Consider the following 27,108-nt stretch of genomic DNA (forward strand, 5'->3'; position numbering starts at 1 on the left):
AATAATGATAACAGAGACAATTTTTCTGATTAAAAATGCAGTAAAAATATTTGCATTTAGAAAACTTACAATAAATTCTTTAGTTAAGAATAAAATTTTTTCATCAATGTGCGTCTTAAACACGTGAAATTGATTGATTGACCGCTAATTATTTCAGGTACGTGATATCAACATATGGTTAATAAAACATAAATTATTGTAACATGTCATTTTTTATAATAGACAAAATAAAGCTGACCTCTGAAAAAAAAGCATTTAATTAACAATATAATGCATAATTATATTGTTATAATATTTCGTAATAAGTAATAATTGCGTAATAAGTGTGTATAATTTAACTTAAAAAAAAAGATATGATGCCATAATCGCGATGATTACAATTAATTCACAAATATCAATCAAATAGTATAAAAATATCTAAACAATATCTATTTTTCGCGTTTAATTATTTGTCATGTATTTATTTGTCGACACATGGTATACTGCCGACTGAGCAAAGACTGACCTTATCACCGTGTTTGAGCTGATTCTCCATGGCGGTGATATCCGAGCGCAAGCGCAGGACTTGCGATTCGACCCGGGCGTTCTCTCTCTGGAGCTCCGTGATCTCAGCCTCCAGTGTGTAGAGATCCTCGCCCCCGGCACCGGCGGTCCCGCTACCGCTCGAGTTACCCTGACCCGTGCCTACCGCACCCCCGTGAGCCGGACCACCGGCTTCCAACCCTGAGGACAGGACAGACACGGTCCAGTTTGATAAGGTGCCTGTCACGTTACGTTCGAAAACGAATCGTATTTCCCGGTTTCCAGAAAGTTGTTTTCCCACGGTTAAGCGTGCGATTCGTGCGCTCTTTGGTCTCGCGGTCGCAATGAGATGCACACGTAACACCTTTGCCGGGCTCAACATTGAGAAAACTACTGGAAACCGGTACGATTCGAATCCCCCAGTTCGAGACGAAAGCTCGTAACTCTACGTATTTAAACAGAAGCATTTTGACGTTTCGTATCTCTTTTTTTTTTGTTTCAAACAATTACGATCAAGAAGCATCAAATCGAAAGAATTCGAATAGATTTGCGGGATTTTGACGCGATACATGTGGAGATGTAGCGAGCATTTACATTATGTCAAGGATCAATTGAGGCAGTGACTTGGGCTATGCGATTTGTGAAACATTGCCATCTTATATCGAAATAAAGTGCCCCAAATCCGCTATTCATGTTTCCCCCCTTCACTTCGCTCGGCCCAAGTCACTGCAATGTAGCTTGTCTTGAGATAATGGGACGGTACGGTTTCTTCTGCGTACGGTTCGTGCCAAAGTGATATACGCATCTCGGCAGAAAAGCGAGAGACATTTTGAGGCTCGTTCGATCAAGCGTGTGCTCCGACTCAGTAAGAGACGCACGAACCTGACAGGAGTGCCGTGGGATGATTGGGACGATGTCGGGGTGTTTTGGGAATTAGCGTGAGGTGCCATCATACCAGATAGAAGAAAAAAAAAATATAGAAGACACCGAGTGCTGGCGTTGATACGCGACATTTAATTGTGGATGGAACGAGATAGAAGCTTATGATTATTTATTGTGCCAAAGAGGTATATACGTTTTTACATATGTTGCCAACACTCGGACGTCGTCTCGTAAAAGTAAACATACTGGTGTGTGGATTCTGTATGTAACACCGAAAACACATAGGAAACAAGTGGCGAATACGTCAGTCCCTTACCTTCAAAAGTAACCGTGCTCCAAGCTCAACATGAAAGGAGCTAATCCCAGAATAAATCAGAATATATTATTTTTCATCATTAAGACATAGGTTGTTCTTGATTTTACATGTCTTGTACATAACGAAGGAAGAGGTTCCTGCGCGGGACCGAATCGAGAAAGGAAGGAAAAAAAAAAGAGACGTAAATTAACGCCGTTGTATTCGATTCTAGTGCTTCCTGTCTCCTTCTTTTCTTATCTCTTTTTCTAAGTTATTTATGACATTCTTTTATATCGTTTTATATCTAATTAATCGCGATATTTATTCGAAAACTAGAAACATTTATTACTGAGAAAAAGAAAGAGGTCGAAACGGGAAAGTAATATTTAAAGAGAAAAAAATAAAAAGGAACAATTTTTTTTTCTTTTGGTCAAGAAAAACGGAAGGACGAGGAAAAAGGACCCTCATTGGTATGACAGCACATCATTGCGTGAAGAGCAGAGTACGGCATAGCACGGGATCAAGTACAAGGTTAGATATGCACAAGTTTACAAAGAAAGGTACATAATTCCGTATGTTTTAGCATCGCGCTCGTCCAGACCCTAGTCAATCTACGGTGATGATGGCATGTTCTTTACACAAACTTTGAAATAAAAATGAGAGCTGTCGAGACGATTAATCCCGAATGAGCGCGATGCGCAAGCATATAAAAGAACAGAGAGCGAATTTAAACTGTCTTATCTACTCTATAACATTTTCTCTTTCTATCGCGCGTTGATAAGAAAATGCGCATCGTCGCGGTTTCAAATTTTGGCAGCTGCGCGCGAGGAGAGAGAGCTTACGAACGCTCTTTGATTAAAGATCGATCAAATTTCTCGTAATACGATTGGTCTCACGCACAGCATATTCTGACAATTTTATTCTTCGATCGTTAAGTATCGACAGCCGGTGGCGTCGTCATCAGAGGCAACTCGATCCTCACCGGTGATTCCTCTGCTGTACATGCTCATATTATCCTCCGGTTTTGGTTTCTTCACGGCGTGGCTGGCTATCGGGCAGCCCGACAAGGACCTATGGCTATGAAAAGATCCGTTTATGTGACCGAGTCCGTCACATCCGGGTGTTGGGCAATTGACACCCTCAAACTTCATGGCCGTTGCGGCAGCCACGGCCGCCTTGTGCTGTTCAACCGTACCGCCGGATTCCAGTACTCGCATCTTATTCCTATTTGCGATTGGGCATCCAGATGCACTGCAATAAGGAAATGAGAATATATAATGATTACATGGAATATATGTAAATAAACGTTACAGATATTGTTAAATTCAATTGTGTATTATCAAGATTGAATTCTTATGTAACAAATGCGGATGATGGGCCATCGTTCATATGAGATACGCATATAATTTTATCTATTATTTAATTTATTACCGGATACTAGCACACTTAAAATTCTAATACATAATCTAGTAATTTATATAAAAAATAATATTAACAAAAGTATCTAATTATCGTAACTGGACAAGTTTAATTATCAAGAAGACAGCGTGTGATTATCCTATGGCAAGATTCACGCTAACGTGAAACGTTCCTGCGAGCCTTACCTGCGGTGCGACAAGAATTTGCCGGTGGCATGGCCGGACCCGTCGCAACCCGGGATTGGACATCTGTAGTCCAAAATGCCAACACCACCAATGTCACCAACACCACATAATCCATCCGCACAGAGCGAGCGTGAAACGAGCGGAAACCGCCAGTTATTAGTCAGCGTCTTCGCTTTAGCGCGAAGTGTGGGGGGAAGGAGTTAGGATGCGGTTACAAGGGAACGGGATTTCCCCTTTCTCGGTCTAGCGCGACAGCCTCCCGGTACGTGCAATGCGGTCGAGAAGATACCTGCGTTAGTTGCTACGTGCAACGTGCGAACGCGACGAAAACGCAAATTGAGATCGCGATTACTACCGCACCCTCAAATTGCAGAACTTGCGAGATGTAATCGCATCGTGAAACCAAATCCGAGCTCGCGATAGCCCTAGCTCTTTTCGAACCTCAACCCCTCGCATCATATCAATTTATATTTGTCATATAAATACGCGCTTTTCGATGTTACATGAATAGTTAAGAAAGAAAACTCTCGTGGTAACCGAAATAAATTTTCAATAATTAAAAACAAACTGATAAAAAACTTTAATTTTGATTCGTCAAATAAGATAAATATATCTCAAGATATTAATTTTGTAAAGTATAATTGAAAAGATATTGGTAATAGACATATTATTTTTAGTTATTCAATTAGTAATGATCTCTAAAAACCAATGCGATTGGTGGAGGATATTCTGTATGAATAAGGATATCCCGTAATAAATAAAAAATGGAAAACATGGTTAATTTATGTTAATTGTCCGGAATAAAAGGTATAATAAAGAGTGTATAATTAAAAATATTTGCGCCAACTGACCTCAAAGGTTCAGAATCTTGGCCGTCTCGAGGCTTACTCTTCGGCTTGTTGGCTCGTGGACAGCCGGATAAACTTCTGTGTGACGAGTAATTTCCTGTGACGTGTCCAGAACCGTCGCATCCCGGCGTAGGACACTTGAGCTCCTGGGAATGCGCCTGGATTTGCGAGCGATCGGCTCGTGGACATCCGGAAAGGCTGCAAAGGAAAGAAGAGTCTCTTCTATTTTAACGCGTTGCAAAAACACCATGAAGACCGCGCGCTGCATGTTCTGAGAATTCGCAAAATGTTACCATTTCAAAAATTCGATTACTACTATAATTATATAATGCGTCGTTATATCTGTTGTAAGATTTGGCAACGCGCTAATCCTCATGGCTTTGGTCACGAACGCACACCTCAGAAACGTCCAACCATCGTTTCAGCAACACATCGCATGCAATTTACGCGACGTTGCCACGATGAGTACTCACTTGATGATGATCTAAGCTGTTTAACTTAAAAGACGATCAAATACGTCTCGGCAATTAGATCTCGATGAGTAACGAACATCTCGTTCGCTGAAGCGATCGAAATCGTCTATGTATCATACAAGTGATACAATACACCACCGGATTAATATATTGCTATTAATAATTAATTGTCACTATAATTTATAATATGTATGTATATATGTATATATATATATATTAATATGTATAATCATTGAAGTGGCAAGAGAAAGACGTTGGCTCACCGAGATCAGCGCAGCGAATCAGCACTGGTTACAATACGATTTAGTTTCGGACGACTTGCCTTGCGTCCAGTTCGAACGAAGACATTCAGGGAAAGGGAGACTTAAGACTCGTATCTTGTTCGATTACTGGTCTCGATCGTCCACGCCAACGATCGAAGCTCCGAGTCTTACACTCTCTAAGGACGCCCTCGAATGTCGCGCGGATTGTGATCGATGATAAGGGGGGGGGGGCGGATCGTGTTGGTAGCATGCAAATGGCAACGCCGTGTTCCAGTTGGATCACTCATGAGGTGTCGCTCGTAAGATCAATCGCGCTTCGGACTCGCACTGATCCAAGATCGGTCTTACTCTAAGAACATCGAAAGGGAGAGCGGGGAGCACACTCACACCTGACCCCAATGAAACTCGCCAATTGCCAATTGACTTTGCACGAAATGTGTCACACGAAAGCGATATCACATCGCTTCGTGGTACCTTCGATCGTTACGGTTCTGCTATGACATGGTCATCGGCAACAGTTCGCTACGAAGCTGCCCACACGAGGCTGGCGAAAGCGGCTTTTCAACGGACGGATAGTCGGTTTGATTAATCACTACGTATGCGCACGAAAGCAAATGAGTCTCGCGATCGAAAGCGGGTCAATTTTTTACAATGCCGTTTTCTTCGCAATACCGGGTATTTGATTTTGCCATCCCTTTTCGTAGGGGTCGGGTAAAAACAGCGAGGAGAAAAAGAAAGAAAGTTCATTCAATTACGAGGCTCATCTACACACTTTTGGTATCGCATAACGTAACGTAGATACGTAGGAATATAAAACGAGGAGGAAAGAGAAAGAGAGGTGAATTGTGTAATGGAAAAATAAAGACTATATATCGTATATATTTATGCAAGATAGAGCTATAGTACCACTGGAGATATTCACACGTACGTTAAATATAGATATATGTAGCAACATAATATCGAACAAGTGTACAATTCAACCGTTCAACTAGAAGAAGATAGAATTTCTAGACGTATGTTTCGTATCGCAATACACTTAAGAAGCAACTACGCCACGGACCATCAATATGCATCGATGCAAGAACCATCCATGTAAATGTAATTCGCAAATTTACTTGATGTCGTTTGTATATTTGCGTATACATGTATATATGTATGTATATGTGTGTTTGTTTCAGGACATCTACTGCTTTAAAATTAAGATATTTATTAAGACGTTGTTGGTGAATCAAAGAAAACCAACAAAATTCAGGTATCGTAAATTTTTTACTATCTGTATGTATGTATGTGTAGATGCGTGTGCGTGTCTGTATGTAGCGTGCGTGCGTGCGTGCTGCATCGCCATATCGATATATACATAATCGAGCGTTCACGTCAAAGTCTTGGTGTAAATGTCGATGTTGCCTTGCCTTCTGTGGGTAGCGTAGTTCCCTGAAACATGACCCATGCCATCACAGGACGACGTGGGACACTGTATCAGCTCCTTGCCATCGCGACCACGAGGGGTGGGACGAGGTGCGAAATTCAACGAGTACCTCCTCACATTCATACTGCATCGAATAATATTAATTGTCAAATCGAGATTCCCTAAGTGCTGATTATATTGAATCATCGATAATTCTCTAATTGTTGCTGCCCGAGCGCGAGAGCCAACGGTGATTATATATATTTCTCTCTGTCTCATTATCTATCTCTTTCTTTTATTAATGCTACTAATTTAGTATATAGCGATTAAAAATATATAACTTCCACTTTTACAAAGCGCTCGAGCAGATTATCTAACATAATTCTACATTCGAATATTCCAGCGATAATCATAAATCGCTTTCTTACACAAACACAAATATGAATTGTATACAATGTCCATAGTTAAAAAAAAGGAGCAAAAGAGAAGGCGAAAGAGGAAGCGGAGGAGCAAATCGAAGGAACATCACCCGGTCTGAGTCGAAGGGTGAGCGTCTCGTTCTTGTTTCCGGTTTCATCGTAGTCTCGTAGATGAGACCGGAGGCAAACCGCCCCGAGGCTATGAGAAAGCCTCGGAAACCTCGATGGCCCTCGAGTGGCCGCGATATTGCCGGGCAACTGAGAGCCGACGGATACGGACTTGAGTGCAATTCCCTGGTATGCTGTCGGAATATCTATCCATTTTCGCGTTTTTGCAGCCTCCGCTTGCTCCGTCTTGAACGTTGAACCCAATTGTGTGGATGCGATTAAACTTCTTATTCGTGGTAATTTTACAGTAAATATATAATACATGTGAGTAGGGGAACATTTTATAAATTGCTCTTTAAAATATTTTTATACATTTAATCTTTTTTGTAAATATTTTTCTATGTTTTAATATATATATTTATTCTTCACAAAAAATGTAATTTATATAACTAGCTTTTTTATGATTTTAAACGGTGCGTAATATCTGATACGCCAATCAATATAGAAAAAAATATGATATAAATAATGATTATAATAGAAGTAATCTTTTTCTAGAGATTTAGGCGCTCTTATTTTGATAAACAAAGCTTTGAAAATTTTTAAAGTTAAATGCAAGTTCTTTTTAACAAGATTTTATCTCGAGTAAAATGAAAATTTCTTTATCTTCTCATGATCTAGTTCGTGTAATTTAATGTTTTCATATATTTAAGCTATCGACTCGAATCAGAGTATACTAATAAATGTTTCCAAGAGAAAACCGGTAATATAGTTAAGACGAGAAGAGCCGTAGTTATATTGCCCGCCACCATTAATAAAGTTGAAGTTCGGATATAGATTGGTTTTACCGAGGTTGCAGCTGGCGGTAACGTGTTCCACGTTATATACTTTCAATAAAGATGCAACCAACGATTGGAGGACAGACGTGGAAAGATTAATATCGTGAAATGATTGGATATATTTTTTATTTCATAAACCCCCAAATTGTGCGTAACAGGAAAAATACGAGTATATTCCATTGGATGTGCTCGCTATTACTATTAAGAAACGGATATTATAAAAAGTTCTAGCAATATCATCAAAATAGAATAAAATTGTATAAGTATCTTTACACAAGAGTAAAATTATTACTATAATAAATCATCCAATTTATAAGACAACAATTAAATTATTTTAATGTATCTTTTTGTATTTATATCCAAAATATTTTATTATATTGTAACCAAAAGAGAGTTCATAGATTGATTTCTTTTTTTCTTATCAAATTATTTAAAAATTTCTTTACGTTATAACGAGATAAATCCGACAAAAAGTAACGTTTTTCCTTTTTACAGTATTATATGTATATAATGGAACATTTACGATATAGTATAAATAATAGTATATTATTAATAGTAAATGTTTTTTAACTACTGATGGAATAAAGATTCGTAATTTTCGCACTTTTGTCCATCGGGGTGACATTCGTGATATCCACGGAACGCGACGCATCGAATTTTGGACCGCGGTAAAGTTACAAAAGGGACGAGAGCAACTTTGCCTCGAGGTAGCCGAGGAAGTGTGTTCCAGGGGTTCTAACCCACGTCGGGAGACGACGCGGGGTCTCGGCCCATAATCCAGTGCGGTGGCAACTGATTATACCCCACCTCTCATTTTAACCTTATCCTGCCTCGGATCCGCACTCTCTCAACCCCTTTCCCATCCAACTCCCGCGTGCGCGCGCGCGCTCGCGTTTTCCACTCGAGCCTCATCCTCATTCTCTTCTTATACGCCCAACCGCGCTTTCTCCATACCGCGCCGAGCTTCACGTCAATTAGAATAAGGTTGGCACTTTTGGTACGAAGAGTAATTACTTTAATTAACAAAATGGAGGTGGGTATGCGCGAGAGTTTTGCCCCCTTTTCCTCTCGCCCTCCGTCGCTGATGTTAGCCGCCGCCGCCGCCGCCTCCACGCCTTTTCGAAGTTTCGGCCACGAATCTATCGCGTGAAGGATTCGTGCGATCCTTTCCGCAAGGCAAGTAAGTATCAAGGCGAGAACTCGCGATGCTCGCGTGCACGACGTGTGGACGTATTCTCTAATAATGCTACTTTATGCTATAAATAATGATTTTTATTTTCATCTCATATTTAGCATTTAAAAAATGACTGTCCAATGATAGGTCTCAATTTTCTCATTAAAGTTAAGTTTTATATATTGGAATAAATGTCAAATATATAAGCTTGTCAATCAGCTTGTAATCAAAGGGTTGCATGAAATGCTAAATATGCGGTGAGAATGTGTCGGTCAATAATATGCAGTATTTTTAATCAAGATCTATCGAGTAAAGATATTTTCAAATAAAGCTCTACTTTGATCAATTAATTTAAAATTACATTTTCGATTTGACTAACAAACACAAAATTATATTTACAGGACGAAAATAACAGTTTGTTATGAGTCGGACAAATGTTGCCCATAGTTATTCCACTCAAAGGAGATAAAAGAAATATCCTACCTGTCATCTTTGCCGGATGGTTTATCGAGGGGTCCAACCGTATGTTGTGGCGGTGGCATGCTGTAGCAGGGTGCCGGAGTATAACCCGCTGGAATCTGATAACCGGAAGTCACTGGACCACCCGGGTAAGTTCCACCGCAATTGTAACCTGCAGTAGGATAGGGAGTGTACGTGTTTCCGGGATATTCGGGTTGAACGCCGGTCATCCCGTATCCTGGATGAGGACTCATTGGTCCGTAACCTAACATATAAGAAGTTACATAAATAAAGTAATAAATAATAATTCTCCCTAAAAGTAAACAAATGACAAGTGCTAAATATCTTATTTGCCATAAAATGAATTGTCTATATCAAGTTCTTACATCACATTGTTTTATATAAAATTTCACAACTTAATATATTTTTTAACAAATTTAAAATCAATTATTTTGATAAAAAAATTTTAATTACACTTTTAATTTCTTCGATATTAAGTACATGAATCATTATAAATATTAAAATAATGTTGTAATAAAGTATTATGTCAATTCTTTAAATATATCGAAGAAAGAGATTTTGTGATCTCCTCCTATTTATTTTTTTTTTATTTCATTTTAATTTTTTTATAAGTTTACTTTGTCACATAATTTCTTAATCCTTTTATCAATTATTATTCATAACTAAAAAATTAATACTACTTATTACAAACCAAGAATATCAATTCAACTTTTATGATACAGAGAAAGCGTACGATTTTTGAGACACTTCGTCTAAATACATACATGCGTGCCATGTAATCGCGCTCGAACGGGAGCCACGGAAATAGCGCTAACACAGACGCGCTACAGGAGCAGCCCGCTGCTTGATTAACTGTTGTAAAATCTACACGTTTATTTACTAGCAAGAATTCATTTTGTCGAGAGAGCACACAGTGCAAATAGCCGACGGACGGAAGGCCGACTGTGCGCGCGCGCGCGCGCGACGTCGCGCGAACACGCACGTGTATGCGTTGAGGCCGGGGAACACGGCGCTGTGTGTGCTCGAATGTTTCAATTTCAATAACTACTCCCCAGCGTCAGAGTCCGCACAATATCGGCCGCGCCGGACTTTTGCCGCCGCTACGTGTACGCGAAATATTGATAATTAACAATGGCCGTGTACCGTCACAGGGGGTGGTTCGACGGGAAGGGGTGCGCACGGTGCACATTCAGGCCGAAGGACGGAGGACGGAGGACGGAGGGAAAAGAGGAAGAGATGAGAGGGGTAGAATGGACCGCGGGTTTGGAATGCCAAGGCACAGAGAGACCGAGGAAAATGAGAGTTCGGCCATAGGTGCCTATTATGGCAGTCATGTACTATTCTGGTGAATTTTTATTCGACGGTTGTAACCGCGTATCGTCCCTCACCCCCATCTTCGTCCCTCGCCACCTTTGCCGACCCCCGGGGGCGTCGGGCTCTTTGTTCTCTTCCGAATCCCTCATCCACGTAACCTCCTCCTCGTCGCCGCCGCTATCGCCTGACGCTTCGCGTGTATCACCTGCCGTATGTACTGGCTAAAATTTATAGTGTTAAGGACACGCTTTTCCGCCCTTCTCCGCGCATGTTTGTTTTTTCGCTTTATCTCATTTCGCCGGACACATTATCATACGACTGTTTGTATTCGTTGCTGAATTTTCGCAGTGAATTTTAACTCAACATCATACATAAAAGATAATCAAAGATGATGCGTTTGCTACGAATATTTCAACGCGTAATGCCCCTCGTGTCGAAATACTATGCAAAAAGAAGCTTTTATAAAGTTTTACGTTATTTCGAAACAGAGATCGGCGTAATGGTTTTAATCATTTCACAACAAGCGTAAAATACATTTTAGAAGAATTTTACAAATTGAGGATTTTCATCATTTTTCGATATGAATCGCATATTATTAAATGTGAACACAAAGAGAAAGCAGTCACGGGTCATAAAGCGTCTTCGGAATGCGGGTCGTGAATTGTCCGCGGATAAACGATGATAACTCACCAGTGGGATCTCGGTAGGCGTCTATGTAGTGGGAACCCCCGCTGTCGGGTGTGCTTTCGCGACTGTACGCCGTGACATGCACTCCAGGCGGCGGAAACCCGGGTACAGGCCTGATTCCCGGACCCCCGCTGAAATTGACCGGCTCGTTCGCAGTTGAGAAATCAACGGGCTCTGTCTGCTCTTCGATCGGTCGTGGCGCGGGGAAACCCGGTCCTACTGGAACCGCGACGGCTTCTCCGTGACCGGTGGAATATTGCGGACTCGGTGCACCGCTGCAGTAGAAATTAATTTGTTTTTCTTTTAGTTAGCTAGTATCTCTACAATAAAAATATTAAATATTTTATATAATTTGGAAACCTTTTATCAATATAAATTTATAATAGAGATGTTTTAAAATATTTTTTCTAAGATCTCAAAGTTTTATTCTCGTTATTTGTTATATTGATATAAAGATTGATGAAAATACCTATGAAGTCTATTGACGCTAAGATCGAGAGTCTGACCCTGAGGACTAGGAACTTGAGGACTAGCCGTCAAGTGGGGACTCGCTGCAGCTTGAGGGCTACTGCCCACCGTTTGTCCTCCTCCGTATTGTGGACTGAGGCTGTTTGAACCGTAGGGAGGCGCCTGTAAATTATATCGTTATTAATAAATGTAAAAATCCGTTGTGATAAATTTTTTTATTTCTCGCGCGTATACACTATCGACTAACCTGCGGACTAGTAGAGGTGACGCTGGAGGTAGAGAGATCCATCACCGATCCTCCGGGCGAAGTTGGCGGCCCGCCAGGTTTCTGCATCTGCTGTATCTGCGCAACCGTAACGCATTTCACTGCAACATCCACGGAGACGCAACGTTTAGTTACGGATGAATCTTGAACGCTTGCGGAGACGATTTCGAACAAATTACCATCTTCAGTCTTGATCATCCCGGCCGCAGTGGCGGCGGCCATCGCCATCTGATGCTGTTGCGCGGCCACCGCGGCTTCTTGATGATAAACTCGCTCCTGCTCCTCGGGTGTCATACCGGTTTGACCCAGGTAATACATATTCGCTCTCGAGTGAAGTTGTTGCTGCTGCTGCTGCTGCTGTTGTTGTTGCTGCTGCTGCTGCTGCTGTTGCTGTTGTTGAGACGGGATAGGCGCGCACGATTGCGTATCGTATCTCTCGTAAGTCGCGGTGGTACCGGGGTCATAGGGTCGATGATTAGCTGCGGTGACCACCGCGTTTTCGTAGCCTCTACCAGCTGCTATATCATTGGAATACGTTACAACTGGTCGCGCGATATTGCTCGCGCCGGGATGCATATACGCCCTCGCATGTTCGGCTGATCTATGATGATAGAGCTCTTCCGTGGTGGTTGCAGCAGCCGCCGCAGCCGCTGCCGCGGCCATCATGGCGCTTGACTCGTAAGGAGATCTTTGAGACATTTGATGGCTCATTCTAGTGTCCTCTACCATCGACATCGGATAGGCGACCGGCTGCATTGGTAGAACATGATGCGTCGGATGCTGGCTGGGATGATGAATCGTCGCTCCTATGGATGGTCTCGTGCCCATCGCGTCCATGGACGACATGGACGAGGAATTCGAGTCTTGACTCATGTATGAATCGTACGTCTGTCGTACTGCGGGGGGCGGCGGTGGCGGGGGTGAGTTTACTCTACAGGACGCGGCGTCCTCCGTCTTCGGGACCAGTAGCTCGCCCGTGTTTTGGTTCCTCATGGACAATGTGTTGCAACAACTGCTGCTGAGAGTCATATTCTCCGTCTTGGGTACCTTTGCGGGACGCGGCGTACTGTTATCCTCCGGCGTCTTCGGAGGCTTCACGTTAATCCCGGTGTTCTTCGTCGTCGACGAATAATAATCGTAGCTCAGGCTACTAAGTACGGGCTTCGTGTCTTGCGTTGCGGAGCCGTACTGCGAATAACTCTTCGTGTCCATTGATGGCGGTAATAGATTCGTGCTAATGTACTCTGGCGGTATTCCTGGCACTATCGCGAGAAATTGTGTACTTAGTTTTATACATTATTTGCATAAGGAAACAGATTTTGTGAATTTTTGTGTGAAAGATATAAAATAATGATAAATTAAATATAGTATTATATTTTTACTATGAAAAAGAGCATTGTAACGTTCCCGCTAATACCATAAAGCATGCAGCTATCGATTGCTGGGAAATACTTCAATAGCTTAATTCAAGCAGGATATAATAACTTAACAAAGATTTTGTAAGATATAACTTTTTGAATATGATCAAAATATAGTATCAACTTTTCATTTACATGCAATATTTGTAATATTTTATTTACATATTTGATAATTGATTTCTAATTTAATTAAATTTATATTATATATTTATATAAAACAGTAAGATTTAAAACTTTAGCAAAGAATTTTATTATTGGACGTTACTTTTAATCTTTAATCTGAATCATCTATATTATATCCAAACTTTCGAATAAAATCAAAATCTACGATAAAGCTAATTGAAAGGTATTTATTTAAATAAAAATAATAAAAGCAAATAAATTGCGTATATATTAATGTGCATAGTAATATTTTTTCCTACTAAATGTCATCGCGTCGAATAAATCCGCATGGCAATGATTATTCTCGCAATTACATCAGCGGGAACAATCAAGACACGCACAAGCGCAACGAACTGCGAAGCACGAGATACGTGCCTTACGCGCAAGATTACAGTCTCTATCCTGTCTTCGGCATTTAAGCGTTAATCTCGTCGCATGGAACGGCGTGGATTCTCGTGTACGGCGTATCCTGGACACGCACGACGAGGGTTCCTATATCCGTCTTACCTTGAGCCTTTTGTCGTGCCTCGCGTGCGGCCTGTTTATTGGCCGCGGCGATGGGACATCCGGACAGGCTTCTGTGCGTGTTCCGATTAGAGCTGACATGACCGCGGCCGTTGCAACCAGGCGTCGGGCATTTCAATATAGTCTCATGCATCGCCAGAACTGCGAGAACCCAGAGACACGCGGCGTGATTACAGATCACGTCTTGGTACGTTCACGCGTTACGTATACACAATTAGAGAGACACGGCGCACACGCACGCGGCAGATGGTGTGTGTTCGTAGAGCGAGCTGTCTCTTTATGCGTTGAGTATAATTATCTCTGTCGCGCATCACACGTTTTCCAAAAGGGGCGAGACAATTTAAAGAGATAAACATGGAATCTCTAAACGTGACGGGGTACTCTTCGTCCCTCGTTTCGCGAGTGAGCGAAATTGAAGAATTTGAATAGAGAAGAGAAAAGAGGAAGTCGTATGTAGTACACGTTGTGAAAGAGAAACACGAAACGAGAAACGCGAACGGTCAGAGAGAACGATAAGAGGCAGAGTACACGGCGTCACACACCATGTGTGAAACGCAAGTTAATGTGTAACAGTACAATCAAGTATACCGAGCGGGTAGAGAGAAAAACACAAGTAAAGACAATCAATTAATTGATAGAAAATTATAACACAACAACTTGCAATCTGTGTGAGGGAGTGTGCAACGTCGATGAGAACGCGTTTGTCCGTCGTAACGCAAGCGAGCGAACGCAAAAAAAATCAATCTTATCGATACCTTGGAGAAGATTCTACGTTTTCGATGAAGGAATATAAGATAAGCTTACCATAAATAGAAATAAAAATTATACAAATTGCACATATCTACGGTATGTTATATGCAGATGGGTCACGCCGTATTCTCTGCGCAACGACTTGATTTGTCGTTAATGTCGGGATCCGCCGTTGCGGAAACTGGTATATCGATCATCCCACCGATCGTTGCGTAATTATACTCAATCGCACAAGTGTCCTCCGTGTGAAATGTCCGGCGTGTGCGCATACACCGGCTCGTCGCGCGCCGCCCGTGTCTCGAGTTCTCCAGAGAGTTCATATAGGCCACGACCAATATAATCAAGTTCTCGAGAGTGTGGTGATAATACTCTACTATAATGAACTACGAAACAGAATGATAAATTGGAACACAAAAAGGAACGCAATAAATAAAGCTCTCTACCCCGCAAAATGAAAAGCGCAAAAAATACAACAGACAGATACACACACGCACACGCACACACGCATACGCGACGCGTGCACCGCGCTCATCGCTGGAAAATATCCATTTTCTCCTTCTAATTTGATCTCGTGTATCGAAGATACATTTTTGTTGCGTTTAATGAGGCGAGGAAGCCGCGGAGAACAATGATCTTTTATGGATGATGAGGCTAATCGGGAATGGTTTGAAGAAAAAGCAAACTAAATCAGACAGAATATTCTAATTGCCTCTCAAAAAGCGTGATCCTACAATTCTTTTCTTATAGACCATGCAGTTATAATGTTATGGCAAAAATTTAAACAATTAATTTGTAAAATATAAAACCAAAATATTAAAGACTTTTACTAGCATTATTTAAAAAATGTTTGAAAAATATGAACATATTTACTAGAGTTATATTTTAAAGCTTTTGAGCTAATTTATAAATTATTCTTTTTTATTTACACGACAATTAATAAGATCATTTAATCGAATAAAGTTTAAAATGAAATAAATCACCGATGATTCACTCTACACTTCCTCGCCTCTCGTTGTGAGAAAAAGACACTCTCGCAAAAAGAAGATGCACTATATAGCTACGATAAGAAGTAATCAATTTGAGAAGAGTACTTACTTTCTGGAGTTAACTTATCCTTTTGTGGACATCCAGAAAGGCTGAAAGTACATAGAAAAAAATTAATTAATAAGTATTTAAAATTAATAAGGTTTAAGATTTCAGCTATTCGGCACTTTTTCTAAGAATTATATGGAACATACACGTTTAAATCGTGGGCGCAAACTTGCTTAATTATTTTTATTTTTTCATTAAATATGGAATATCTGACACACAGGCATGCATATATCGTTTTGACGTTGCATATGACAACACATGGATCACAAATTGGTTTATTGATATCGGCTTCTATATAACGCCCTGCTCGATTCTCCCGTAAAACCGCGTAGGTGTGTAATCGGCCGTGGCTGAGCGCGGAGCGCAGGTTAATTACCGATAATTGCTTACCTGCGGTGGTGAGAGTAGAGTCCGGTCACGTGACCCTGCCCCGTACAGCCTGGGGTCGGGCACTTGTTGCCCTCTGTAACAAATCAAACCGCCACGTAGAGCCAGATGTTAGTCTATTAAGTGCTGGTTTAGATATTCATGAGATACGACGTACGCTAGTTTTTAGTCAAGCATAGCGGTTATAAGCTTGTGTGTGATAGCTCTACTCTGATCTAGACTTAAGCTGATTAAATTTTAATCAGAAATATATGAGCATCATTATAGAGAGATTGTCACTTTACAAAAAGGCGAGATTCGAACGATTATAGTTTTAGAATAATTTTGGATTTACAAATATATATAAGAGATATATACATATTCTACATATTCGCGAAAAATAGAGAATACAAATTTATCCGAGCACTATTAGCTATAATAAACAATTCCTGCAAACCAATCTAAAGTCAAATATAGACGCTGAATATGTGATAAGAAGATTATTTTTCCGCTTTAAGCTCACTACGTTCCAATATTAATTACATACTACAACGATACCAAGCGCACGATGTCACACTGTCTCTGCATCGTGTTATTTCTGTACCGGACCTGATGATCCCGACACAAGCGGACTGTAATTCTGAATAAATTGGATATTTACACTGTCGACGAGTGTTATTCACGGCAGAAACGTGTCGACCGGAATGCGGCGCCGGCTTAATATATTTAATGGGTTGTTATTGCATTTGGTTTCATAATCTTATACTTGCAACCAATTGACGCGAGAATATGCACGCAATTCATTTTCATCCCGAATTCATGTACGATATTTTAAGCGGAGACACATTACCGTAAAACGATGGCTTTGTGAAATCTTCATCTTTTCAACAAACTACACCCACTATATTCCTTAAATGCCTTCTCATAAGCAACAGGCATATTATATCGTAAAAAGAAATCTACATTCTCAGTAATATTAGTTTATAAAAAGATTAATTTATAATTGACAGACCATTGTCAACGTTAGACATTAATTAATTATATGTACAAAAATTCTTGTCCAAATATTATATCTTTTTAAATCGATTTTCGAAAGAATAATGTTTATTAATATTACACGATATTAAATAACATACACACACGCAAAACATGCACACGCGCGGGCGATAAATCCTAATATTATAATTTCGAAGGATATAGTGGAAAAGCATGAATTGGAAAATATATGAAAAATAATGTAGTACTTTTTCTTCCACTCTCTCTTCGGTATGCTCTTGCACGCTGTATACTGCCAGCGACGCGAGCTGTTGAATGGAAATTAACTATTGAATGGTTGACAGCCGACGTGTCCGACATCGTCGCGTAGTTTCATTCTGCATATCGAACCAGAATACAGCTTACTCCCCGTTTGCCAATATATCACGTATACCTCTTATCCTTCATAGAGAACGTTGAACAGTCAGGGCGAAGGACTCTGCGCGCCAGCGTAACGAAAAATACGCGTTTCTACTCTATTTCATATTGAAATTCTATTTATAACAACTTTATCTCTTCTTCGCGCGCGAATTTATTTAAAGAAAAATAGATTACATTAATTATTTTATAGTTTTATTAAAGTACACAGAGGTATGTACAAATAATAATAAATTTTTCGTTACTCTAGACGCAATATATTTTCCAGAAAATATATATTTAGAAGAGATATCTTGCATATAAAATTTATGCACAAGATGGGGAAACACTCATTATTGATAGACCGATAAATTTCAAAAGTTTTTAAATTTTTATATCGATTATCTTCTTATTTGACAATGGATTATAAATTAAACAAGTATATAAAGTAAAGAAAGATAAATATAGATTGTGTAAAAGTAATATTGTACGTATAAAATAAAATATAATATTGCTTATACAGGATTATTTTTTTTCTAATGTAAAAATAATTTATAATAAATATATTGTATTCTTAATCTGCTTATCTATAATAATCTATGTTAGATATTTCGGAAAGAGATTTCAAAAAATTTATACGGTTTCCTCGAGCGTACATGTTATTTAATAGCATTTTTCAGAATGAGTTTCCCCAATCCTGGCGAGAGGCCCCAAGTGAAAGTTGAAAGGACGGTCCAGAAGGGTAGAAATGGCCTCGCGTGTGGTCAGCTTGGATCTCGTCGCACGAGTTACGCATTTGTGAATAGCCTCTGGGATTTCTCTGTCCCGTGACTAAGCCTTCGGGATTAGCGCGGGGTATGTGGCCGGCCTACAACTGTCCGCGAAACAAAGAAGAGATAGATACCTCATTCTCATGTTAACAGAACGAAAGTTTTAGCGATCGGGAAAAAGTTTTGCTACATGTTCCTCTTATATCTATTCATTAACAGAAGATACCTTTTTAAATACATTATTTATCATCAATATTACACACGATCGAATAAAAGAAGAGTATTATAATATCGGCATTCTTCGTAAAAATTGATAACAAGTAGATTTGTATTTGCTATTAATTGCAAATATTTTTATAGATGTAAATGAGTTTTCGCAGACACAAATGGCACGATATATTTGGTCGTGGTTTATTTAAAGGTGTACAATCCTTGCTATATTTGAGACGTCTGCATCAGCCGATAATTTGTGTCGATAATTTCTAAATTTTTTTTCAAGACTGTTTACAGTCTACTTTGTATTCTTACAACAATGATACAAAACTACGGCCGGTGCCAGACGAGCGTGCTCAAACGACCAATTGTAACATCTGTCGTGCACTAGCTGTAATATAATGGTAGGTATAGCGCACGTCACGTATGATCGCGTTCGTATTCCCGGGGCGACCTCGCGTGACCAGACAATTACAGGTTTCTAGTACACTGCAGGTAGCCGAGAAGTACCAATCGGTTAATATGAGGCCCTTCGGCAAGGTTCTCTTTATTTCAATCGTGAACCATAAATGCGATTAAAGGTTCCTACCCAATCTTTAGAATCAGACAACGTAATCGGCTCTGAAAGCAATATTAACTAACACTATTGTAAATTCTATTCACATATAGCTATAGCTCCAAACATTCAAAAAAATATAATAATGTGCGAGAAAAAGATTTGTTTATAGGTTTACTAGGTTTAAATATAATTTTTATGAAATTCTGTAAATTATTTTACCAAATATCTCATTTTTAATAGTTATATAATATCAAAGCAAAAGATAATAATAAAATAAATGTATGATATAAATAAGATTTAGATACATATAGGTATAGCAGAAAGGAATATGTAATATCTTTGCCAAAATAATTTATCGCAATAATATTTTATTTCTAGAATGTAACTAAAATTTTCTACCGATTCATCTGTTAAAAAAATACAGATCTCGTTACTTCAGTGTCGCAAGTATGTACATCATGGTCGCGACGGAACATAGGTAAGTTTGTCACGTGTGTTGGAGGGTTCGGAAAGAGATTCCGGAGGAGCCCCTTAAGGGGTGGCCAGCTTTAGGTTAGTTGACGGGAGTTCTCCTGAAGTGAGCGCACTTTTATAAACTTTGTCGTGTACTAATCCTTCGCCCGGGCCTGATCCCCTAGCCAACTACGTTGGGGCTCTCCAATCGAGCGCCGTGACGCCGAGAAACTTCATCAGGTCGTCATTTCGCGTTTCAGAAGAGCGAGAACCGACGGAAGGGATGGAGAAAGAAAGTCGATCCCTACTTAGATGTTCGCCTTTTTTCTTAAGGCGCGGATGGCGTCGCCCTCCCTATAAATTGGATTACGATACGTGACGTCATTAGCGGCATGCTTTATTTGCGGACCACGATGCTCTCCAAGTTCCGAAGTTGAACGATAGGACACGCTGTCGGGATTGTTCGAAACCCCGCGTAATTCCACGAAGAGAAGAGAAACTAGACGGATTAATTTTGTTTCAAAATCAGAGAGTTTGCCAAAGATTAAAGTCGAAATGTGCTCACAATTTTCATTCGAGTAAAAATAAGTATTGTCACGATATACGGATGAAAAAATATGTAATGAGCGTCAGAGTAACGCGTTACGAATATTAGAAAATTTGTGATAGAGAAAATCGGCGTTATTTTTATTTTGAGGAAGGATCGCTGAAGCTTCCTGGTTTTTAATTAGCGCCGGGTAAAAAAGGTTCACCGGATAACTGAGGGCGAGCGGTTGCCCTTGTAGGATTAATAAATTAGCCGTAAGGTTTTAAAACGGCCACGTCGGTGGCTAAACTCGGGGATGAAAAGAAAGAGCGAGAGATAAAGAGAGAGAGAGAGAGAGAGAGAGAAATAGAAAGAGTGAGAGAGAGAAAATACGAGCGAAGGGGCAGATAATGGTTCCGGTCAACAAAATGAATACCGGCACGCGCTGTTCTTTCCGGATGTCTGAATAGACTTGTAACGAGTCGGTCAGACCTGCCTTCACCCTTATTTTTCTCTTATCTTCTCTCACTCTCTTTCGCCATTTTCTCCTTCTCTCTCTCTCTCTTTCTCCCTCTCTCTCTTTCTATTTATCTATTTCTATCTTTTTCCCTTAGATCTTAATCTCCTGTTCCCTCTACCTCAGTCCCTCTCTTTTGGTTTCTTTTTTCCTGCAGCATGCTGTAATGGAGCAGCGAGAGTCAGAGGGAAAAGGGAAAAGAGCGGAATCAAGGGGTGAGAACGAGGACGAGCGTCGGTCACCGAGGGTGAGCCCGTGGTCGCGTTGTAATTGTGTTATTTTGTAGCCATTTCACGTGAGGGTCCGCGGAAGGGGTAGACGTGTATATAAATACCGGGATTGTTTTATTCGGTCAGCTTGCGCGACACGCGCCGAGACTTTCGCTCGACCGCGAAAAATCATCGCCGTCGTCAAGATAATCGGGGAGAATTGAGCGCCCGCTGGTTGCTAATTATTAATTCGCCGTCAAAAGTCGTTAATCAGCGCAATTGAGTATGCATGTGTAACGGATGAATATTCGCGCGAGCCAATTAACTCCAGAGTGAAAGTGTACGTTGACAGTAATGCCTAAATTTGATGCTTTAGATTATAAATTGAATTTGTATTTGTACGTTATTTAATTCAAATCGGAATTTTTGTATCTTCCATATTTTATCTTTGTCGATGATCAGTTATTATTTTGTCGGAAAAAAATAAAGATATTAAGAAACATAATTAATGTCATTAAAATTCAACGCGCAATTTATATTATACAGTTTTCATAAAATTCAATGCGTCTGTTTAAGCAATTAATTTCTCTGTAATACTTAGAAACGTATCTTTTCGTTTACATTGTTAATTCCATGCTTCAACTTCTTCAAGTTTAAAGAATGAAAAAAAATCGGTGAATCGCGTGTCGTGAGCTGTCCTTGCGAATGCAGATATACTAAATGTCATTAATATGACGCTGCGTTTTCTTCTAAGAATATTATCTTGATATGACGTAAAGTTTTTGATCAAATAACGCGCTTTGTATCTCAAAATAAATTTTAATTAATGGCAAAAGTAAAGACTTATTTTGTAGCATGCGATGAGTATAGCTCATAACATAATATGTATAACAAATTCAATCGCACGAGGTCGTAAACGGTTCTATAGGAATCTGCGGTAGTACCAACGTATATAAAGTTACGCACACTCTCGATCATATAGGATAGTCGATGCATATAATAGCCTGCCGGTGACTTCCCCGTACTGAATCGCATGCTGGATAAGAAAAAGATCGGAGGTTCTAAAAAAAGAGAGAACAGCGCGAGGAACAATCACAAAGTAGGTATTTACACACGGAGGCGCGCGGCGCCCTTAAAGGGAGGGTAGAGCCCTCGCGCGCGAGTAAAGGTCCTTTTTATGCGTGCGGTCGCAAAGGCAGCGTAAAATTGAGTTACAGGGCAGTTTATTTTTTTATTAGCCGGCTCGACCCCGGTCGCGCGCGCGGCCGGTCTTTCTCGACGCGGAAAGGGTGGTTTTTGCGGCCGACGGATTTCCCGATAGCGGTTTTATGGCGTGTCAACACGCTCTTACGCGCCTGCATGTGCGCGCCTGGCGAATAAAAAAAAGGCCGCACGCGATCGTCACGCTAAATCGAAGAGATCAAGAGCAACTCTCGGCAAAGAGAGAGAAAGAGACAGAATGAGAGAAAAATAAGGAGAGAAAGGGAGATGGATTTTCGATTAAAACACTCCCTCTCGCTTGACCGACTCCGGTATGATTGTATCGCTGTCACGCTGATAAATACGCGTTTAATCAGATCCATTTATCATGTCGCGTAGTCTTATCTGAGATTTTACAACAAGCAAACTATTTTAGTTACTTCGATGCCCATCGGCAGTTTAACTTTGATAATTGCTTGCATTTCTTCGGAAATAATTTGTGATATTTTTCCAATCGTTATTATTAATTCGATTAATTTTCCACATGTTCGTTTTGCGACAGACGAGAAATCAAACGCGGAAGATTGAATTCTTGAAAGCGATCATCTTTGCAGCCATCGGCCGGAGAAAACGTTAAGGGGATAATGAGGACAGGCAGCCAGGCGCAGGGTGGTAATAAGGTGGCTTGTGGAGCGGCTGGGATGCTAGTCACGTTTCCAGCCGCTGACAGCTGCGGCTTATACGTATGACGTGGTATCAACCCCAAATTTCCCCGACTAGACACGTCGTGTCTTCGCTGCCCTAAGACCCTGGAATGCACTCGAACCTCCACCTGTCACACTATGGCGCATCTACAGCGACGCGCGAGGGATAGCTCTTTGATTCTTCTCGAAAGAAAGATTCATCTCTTTCATCGTGTATATTACGTTTAATACATCAAACTATCGAAGCAAAGTAATTTCGTTAACTATAGGTTTGCTTATTATAGGTTATCGAAAATATTTGAATGCGATTAAAATGCTATTACTTCGCAAAACACTATTCTTGCTAATTTGAAGCATACTTTCTTAAATACGCGATATGTTTCGTATAATCAGGAAAAAGATATGACGACAGAGCTGGTGTAAGAAAAAAAAGAGGAATAGAGGAACAACGACGGGGACAAACATAGAATGCCTATATCATAGGATACGGGAGAATAATTTTGCTCGAAGAGACCTTGATTTCAGCATTTGAGTCATCACCCCTCGCTTCGTAATTATTGATTTTCCGCGCTGCCCTAACTCCCCTAACTTTATAGAGAGCAAGATAGAGAAAGCGAGAGAGAAAGAGAGAGAAGATTGAGAGAAGGCAAGGAACGGCGTAAGCGAGAGAGTCGAAAATGCCTTTTGTCCCCTCTCGTAACGCATAACGTACGACCGTATAACTCCACTACTACTTACGATTACTATCTCTATCAATAATTTAAAGTGTTTCAAACACATGCCTGCGTTCGTTCTTTTACAAAAATTTAAAGACATCCTTAATTTTTAGAAGTGCAGCGTATTGTAAGCTTTGATAATACTACGTTATTTACATTTATACATTTTTAATAATTTCTATAAATTAAAAATTACATATGTATATATATATTTTATATTTTATATAAATATATATAATGTATACATTTTTTTCTTTGCGATTCTATTACTGATATATCGATATAATATATAAGAATCATATTGGACATCAATATTTTTTAGAACAATACTAAATTTTATTTTTTTGTAATTGGAAACTATCATATCAAGAACAACATTAGTATCTACATAAATTTAGCGTTCTTTTTATGTATATAATTTGATTTCTAAGTCGGAAGATTCTGTCTGTGAATGACTAAATGAATTGCCCGCAACAATATCCAGTGTCAATATTAATATGAATTTGAATATATATATACGTCGCTTCTATACAATATCGCGTTTTATAACGCGACAGACAAGACATCGAAATCCTCACCTCTGCCGAGACTGGACGGAGACATAGACATTCCCGGCCTGCTACTGTCGAAGGTGCCGGGTCTCTCTGGCATTTTCATGACATTGTCCTGCTGGCCGCTCGCTGCGGGCACATCGGCAGCAACTGTCGGGCTGGATGTAGTAGTGGTCGTCGATGCCGTCGTAATGGTTATGCTGGCGATGCTGTTCGCATTAGGATTTCCGGCAGGATTCGTGGTATTGCCGCTATCATTGGCACTATTATTGCCGTTGGTCGTTGCCTTATTGCCAACTCCGTTGCCATTCACGTTTGCGGCGTTGACGTTGTTAACACCACCGTTGCTTGCCGTGGTGCAGCTGCTCACGGCGGCGACACTGACCACTCCGTCCCTCGTGATATCCTGGATCGCACTGGCCGCTCTGGAGCCCACTCCCGCAGGTTGCAGGATTGTGTACTGTTTCGAGGAATCGGGGCTGGTAACGGCAGGTAGACCGCCAGGAGGGCTCTTGCTGGGGGATACAGAATTGGAGGCTACGTTGTGAGTCGTCACGTGATGGGTCTCTTCCTTCGAGGACTTGAGCTGCAACAGAGACACCGTAGACGGGTGTTTGTCCTCCGACGTGGGTGATATGCCGGCTACGGGCTGCGGCGACGGCATCGTCGGTCCAGGCGTCGGATATCCCACAAACGTAGCGCTAGCTGGATATGGACCGATTGGCGGAATCGCCGAAGGGGCTACTGATGAAGCGCCGCGACATGGAACTTTCGAATGGTCCGTATTGGGTGGCCTGAACGCGGATGTTGCTGAGAATGGCGAACTCGCTGGCGTTGACGAGGATGACGAAGTCCCCGTGGGTGAAACTTTCATGTTGGTCTCATTATACTGTCTCTGATAATTCGAGTAAAGCGCTTGATGCTGCTGTTGATGATGTTGCTGCTGCTGCTGCTGCTGCCTACCGATACTCTGTGGTGATTGACCATTTTTACATGTTCGATCTCGTTCCCTATCGTTCGATCTATCTCGATCGCTTTCGTCTTTGTCAGCTGTTGGATCGGACATGTCGATTTCAAGTTCGTTGGACGAATCATCGACCAACTCGTTGAAATCTGGCGGATCGTATCGGGAATACTTATCTGATTGTCTTCCCTGAGAGTCAATGTGTGTACTCACCATGTTCCTGTCATTTCTATCTTTGCTCGATAATGATCGAACGGAAACCGGTCTGATTTTTGGCAGTTCGTTCTGATTGACGTTACTGACTTGAGACTGAATATTCGCGCATTCGTTCTCTATCTTGAGAAGATTATCCAAGTCCTTTTTAGTTTTAATCGGATGTTGTTGTTGCTTCGAATCCTGTCTATTTTGCTGTTGCATTTTACCAGATCGATCCTGCTGTCCGCGAAAAGTTATCACGTCCTTCAATGAACAACCAGTGTCGTTGCTCGTATTCGAAGATGTTGATGAGGGCGATAATTTAGGATTTTCTTTCTTTTCTTCAAAGAGATTTTCGAAGTTAGACTCATATCTATCTTCGTCCGAATTGCCTCTTTGATACAGAGATCCTCTAGGTCCAGGCCAGCTACCTGACAAACTCTTCAAGGCGGCCTCTGTTTCTCTTATTAAAGTCTCGTCATCTTCGGGTTCCTCGCAGTGCTTGCTGGATTTTCTAGCGGGACTACCTGAATTACCCGATGCAAACGCGCGTTTCTTCTGAGGCAGCGGTATGTTTTTGTTAGGATCAACAACGTCGATCGTCTTTCGCGCGTCGTCGTCGCGAACGCTTTTCCTCCTTCGCTTCACGGCGGCGTCAGTCGGCTCCATCTCTTGCGGCGTGTTCGTCTGCAGGCCCTTCTTGTTGATCAACAATTGCTGCTGCAACGGCTGCTGCGTCTGTTTAGGATTCTGCGTGACCGACTCTGCTTCCAGCTTCCGCTTTTTGAGATGAGCCATCGCATTCTGTCCGCCCGGCACGCTGGTCAGTTCCACCCTGGAACACAAAAATTCCAGAGGATCAGCAAGTCTGCTCTGCCATGCGGGCGCAAAGGACGCGGTGCGTTCGGTATACGAGTGCAAGATCGAATTCGTCGATTTCGAGGCCGGCGCGATCTAACGAGAGAGGCCATCTCGCTCAGGATCCTTGCCGCTCTTTCGTTGCGGTAGATCCTCAGCGCCTGCCCCACAGGCCTCTTCTCTTTCTCCCTCCATCATCTACTTAACAGCGCATTCAAAGCCTAAGGGACTGTCTCTCAAGAGAATTCACCTGACATCCGCAGAGAATCGTCGAGTGCGTCGTCACGAATCCGAAGTGTCATTCTGTGCCGAGATGCGTCCGTATATTTCCCTTTTCTCTCTCTCTCTTTCTTTGTTTGTCCTGATGAACGATCGCTTGGATTCTCGTATTATTTTCTCTAGCAAGCCACACACTCTATCTTGCTTCGTCCTTGCGGCGGATTCGAGATGTTCCGACAGGCACTGCGTGACACGCACGCGCGCATGCACACAGCGAGGACACGCGTGCTCGACACAAACCGCCGATATCTATATATACATATATGTATATATATGTATACACATATATATATATGTAGGTAACAAGTCCGGGTCGGTGTGCGCGATGGGCCCTTTCAGACGGGGTGCTCGCGAGCTACTGTGCTATGTTTAAGTTCGTTCGGGGGTGGCGATCTTCCGTCGCGCACGGAGGGGATGAAGACTTGCGCGGGCAGCCGGCGGCTTCTGCTTCGTCGCGAAAGGTGGGGGCGGGTTCTGCGCACTGTCCACCCCCTTGAGCTTGGCTGGAGCACGATTCCCAGCCCCTCTGCACATCCCTTTCGCTCACCTCGACCCCCCGCCACGGATATTGTAGAAGGGGACACGATTCCTGGGTACACACCTAGGACTCTCTCCTATATCTCTCTTTCTCTCTCAGTGTGTTGAG

The 27,108-nt window shown here is 41.3% G+C and overlaps 1 protein-coding gene and 1 long non-coding RNA gene across 2 annotated transcripts in view; one reads left to right on the forward strand and one right to left on the reverse strand.

The window, feature by feature from the left end:
* The window catches only part of LOC115241178 (mucin-12-like), a 166,020-nt gene that overhangs the window by 3,131 nt on the left and 135,781 nt on the right, over positions 1–27,108 (reverse strand). The window contains exons 6-17 of the mRNA XM_029816804.1: positions 16,381–16,453; positions 15,994–16,034; positions 14,131–14,289; positions 12,223–13,305; positions 12,026–12,144; positions 11,780–11,940; positions 11,314–11,585; positions 9,313–9,553; positions 4,155–4,349; positions 3,304–3,366; positions 2,682–2,950; positions 506–723 (exon numbers count right to left, since the gene is read on the reverse strand). Coding sequence (XP_029672664.1) covers positions 506–723; positions 2,682–2,950; positions 3,304–3,366; positions 4,155–4,349; positions 9,313–9,553; positions 11,314–11,585; positions 11,780–11,940; positions 12,026–12,144; positions 12,223–13,305; positions 14,131–14,289; positions 15,994–16,034; positions 16,381–16,453 — 2,894 coding nt within the window. The remainder of the gene's footprint in view (positions 1–505; positions 724–2,681; positions 2,951–3,303; positions 3,367–4,154; positions 4,350–9,312; positions 9,554–11,313; positions 11,586–11,779; positions 11,941–12,025; positions 12,145–12,222; positions 13,306–14,130; positions 14,290–15,993; positions 16,035–16,380; positions 16,454–27,108) is intronic.
* LOC115241179 lies at positions 621–2,767 on the forward strand. The gene is made up of 3 exons (XR_003884871.1): positions 621–758; positions 2,135–2,230; positions 2,636–2,767. It is a non-coding gene; the product is annotated as an uncharacterized LOC115241179 (long non-coding RNA).

The sequence above is a fragment of the Formica exsecta genome, unplaced genomic scaffold (genome assembly GCF_003651465.1).
Source record: "Formica exsecta isolate Colony F162 unplaced genomic scaffold, ASM365146v1 scaffold47, whole genome shotgun sequence".
NCBI lineage: Eukaryota > Metazoa > Arthropoda > Insecta > Hymenoptera > Formicidae > Formica > Formica exsecta.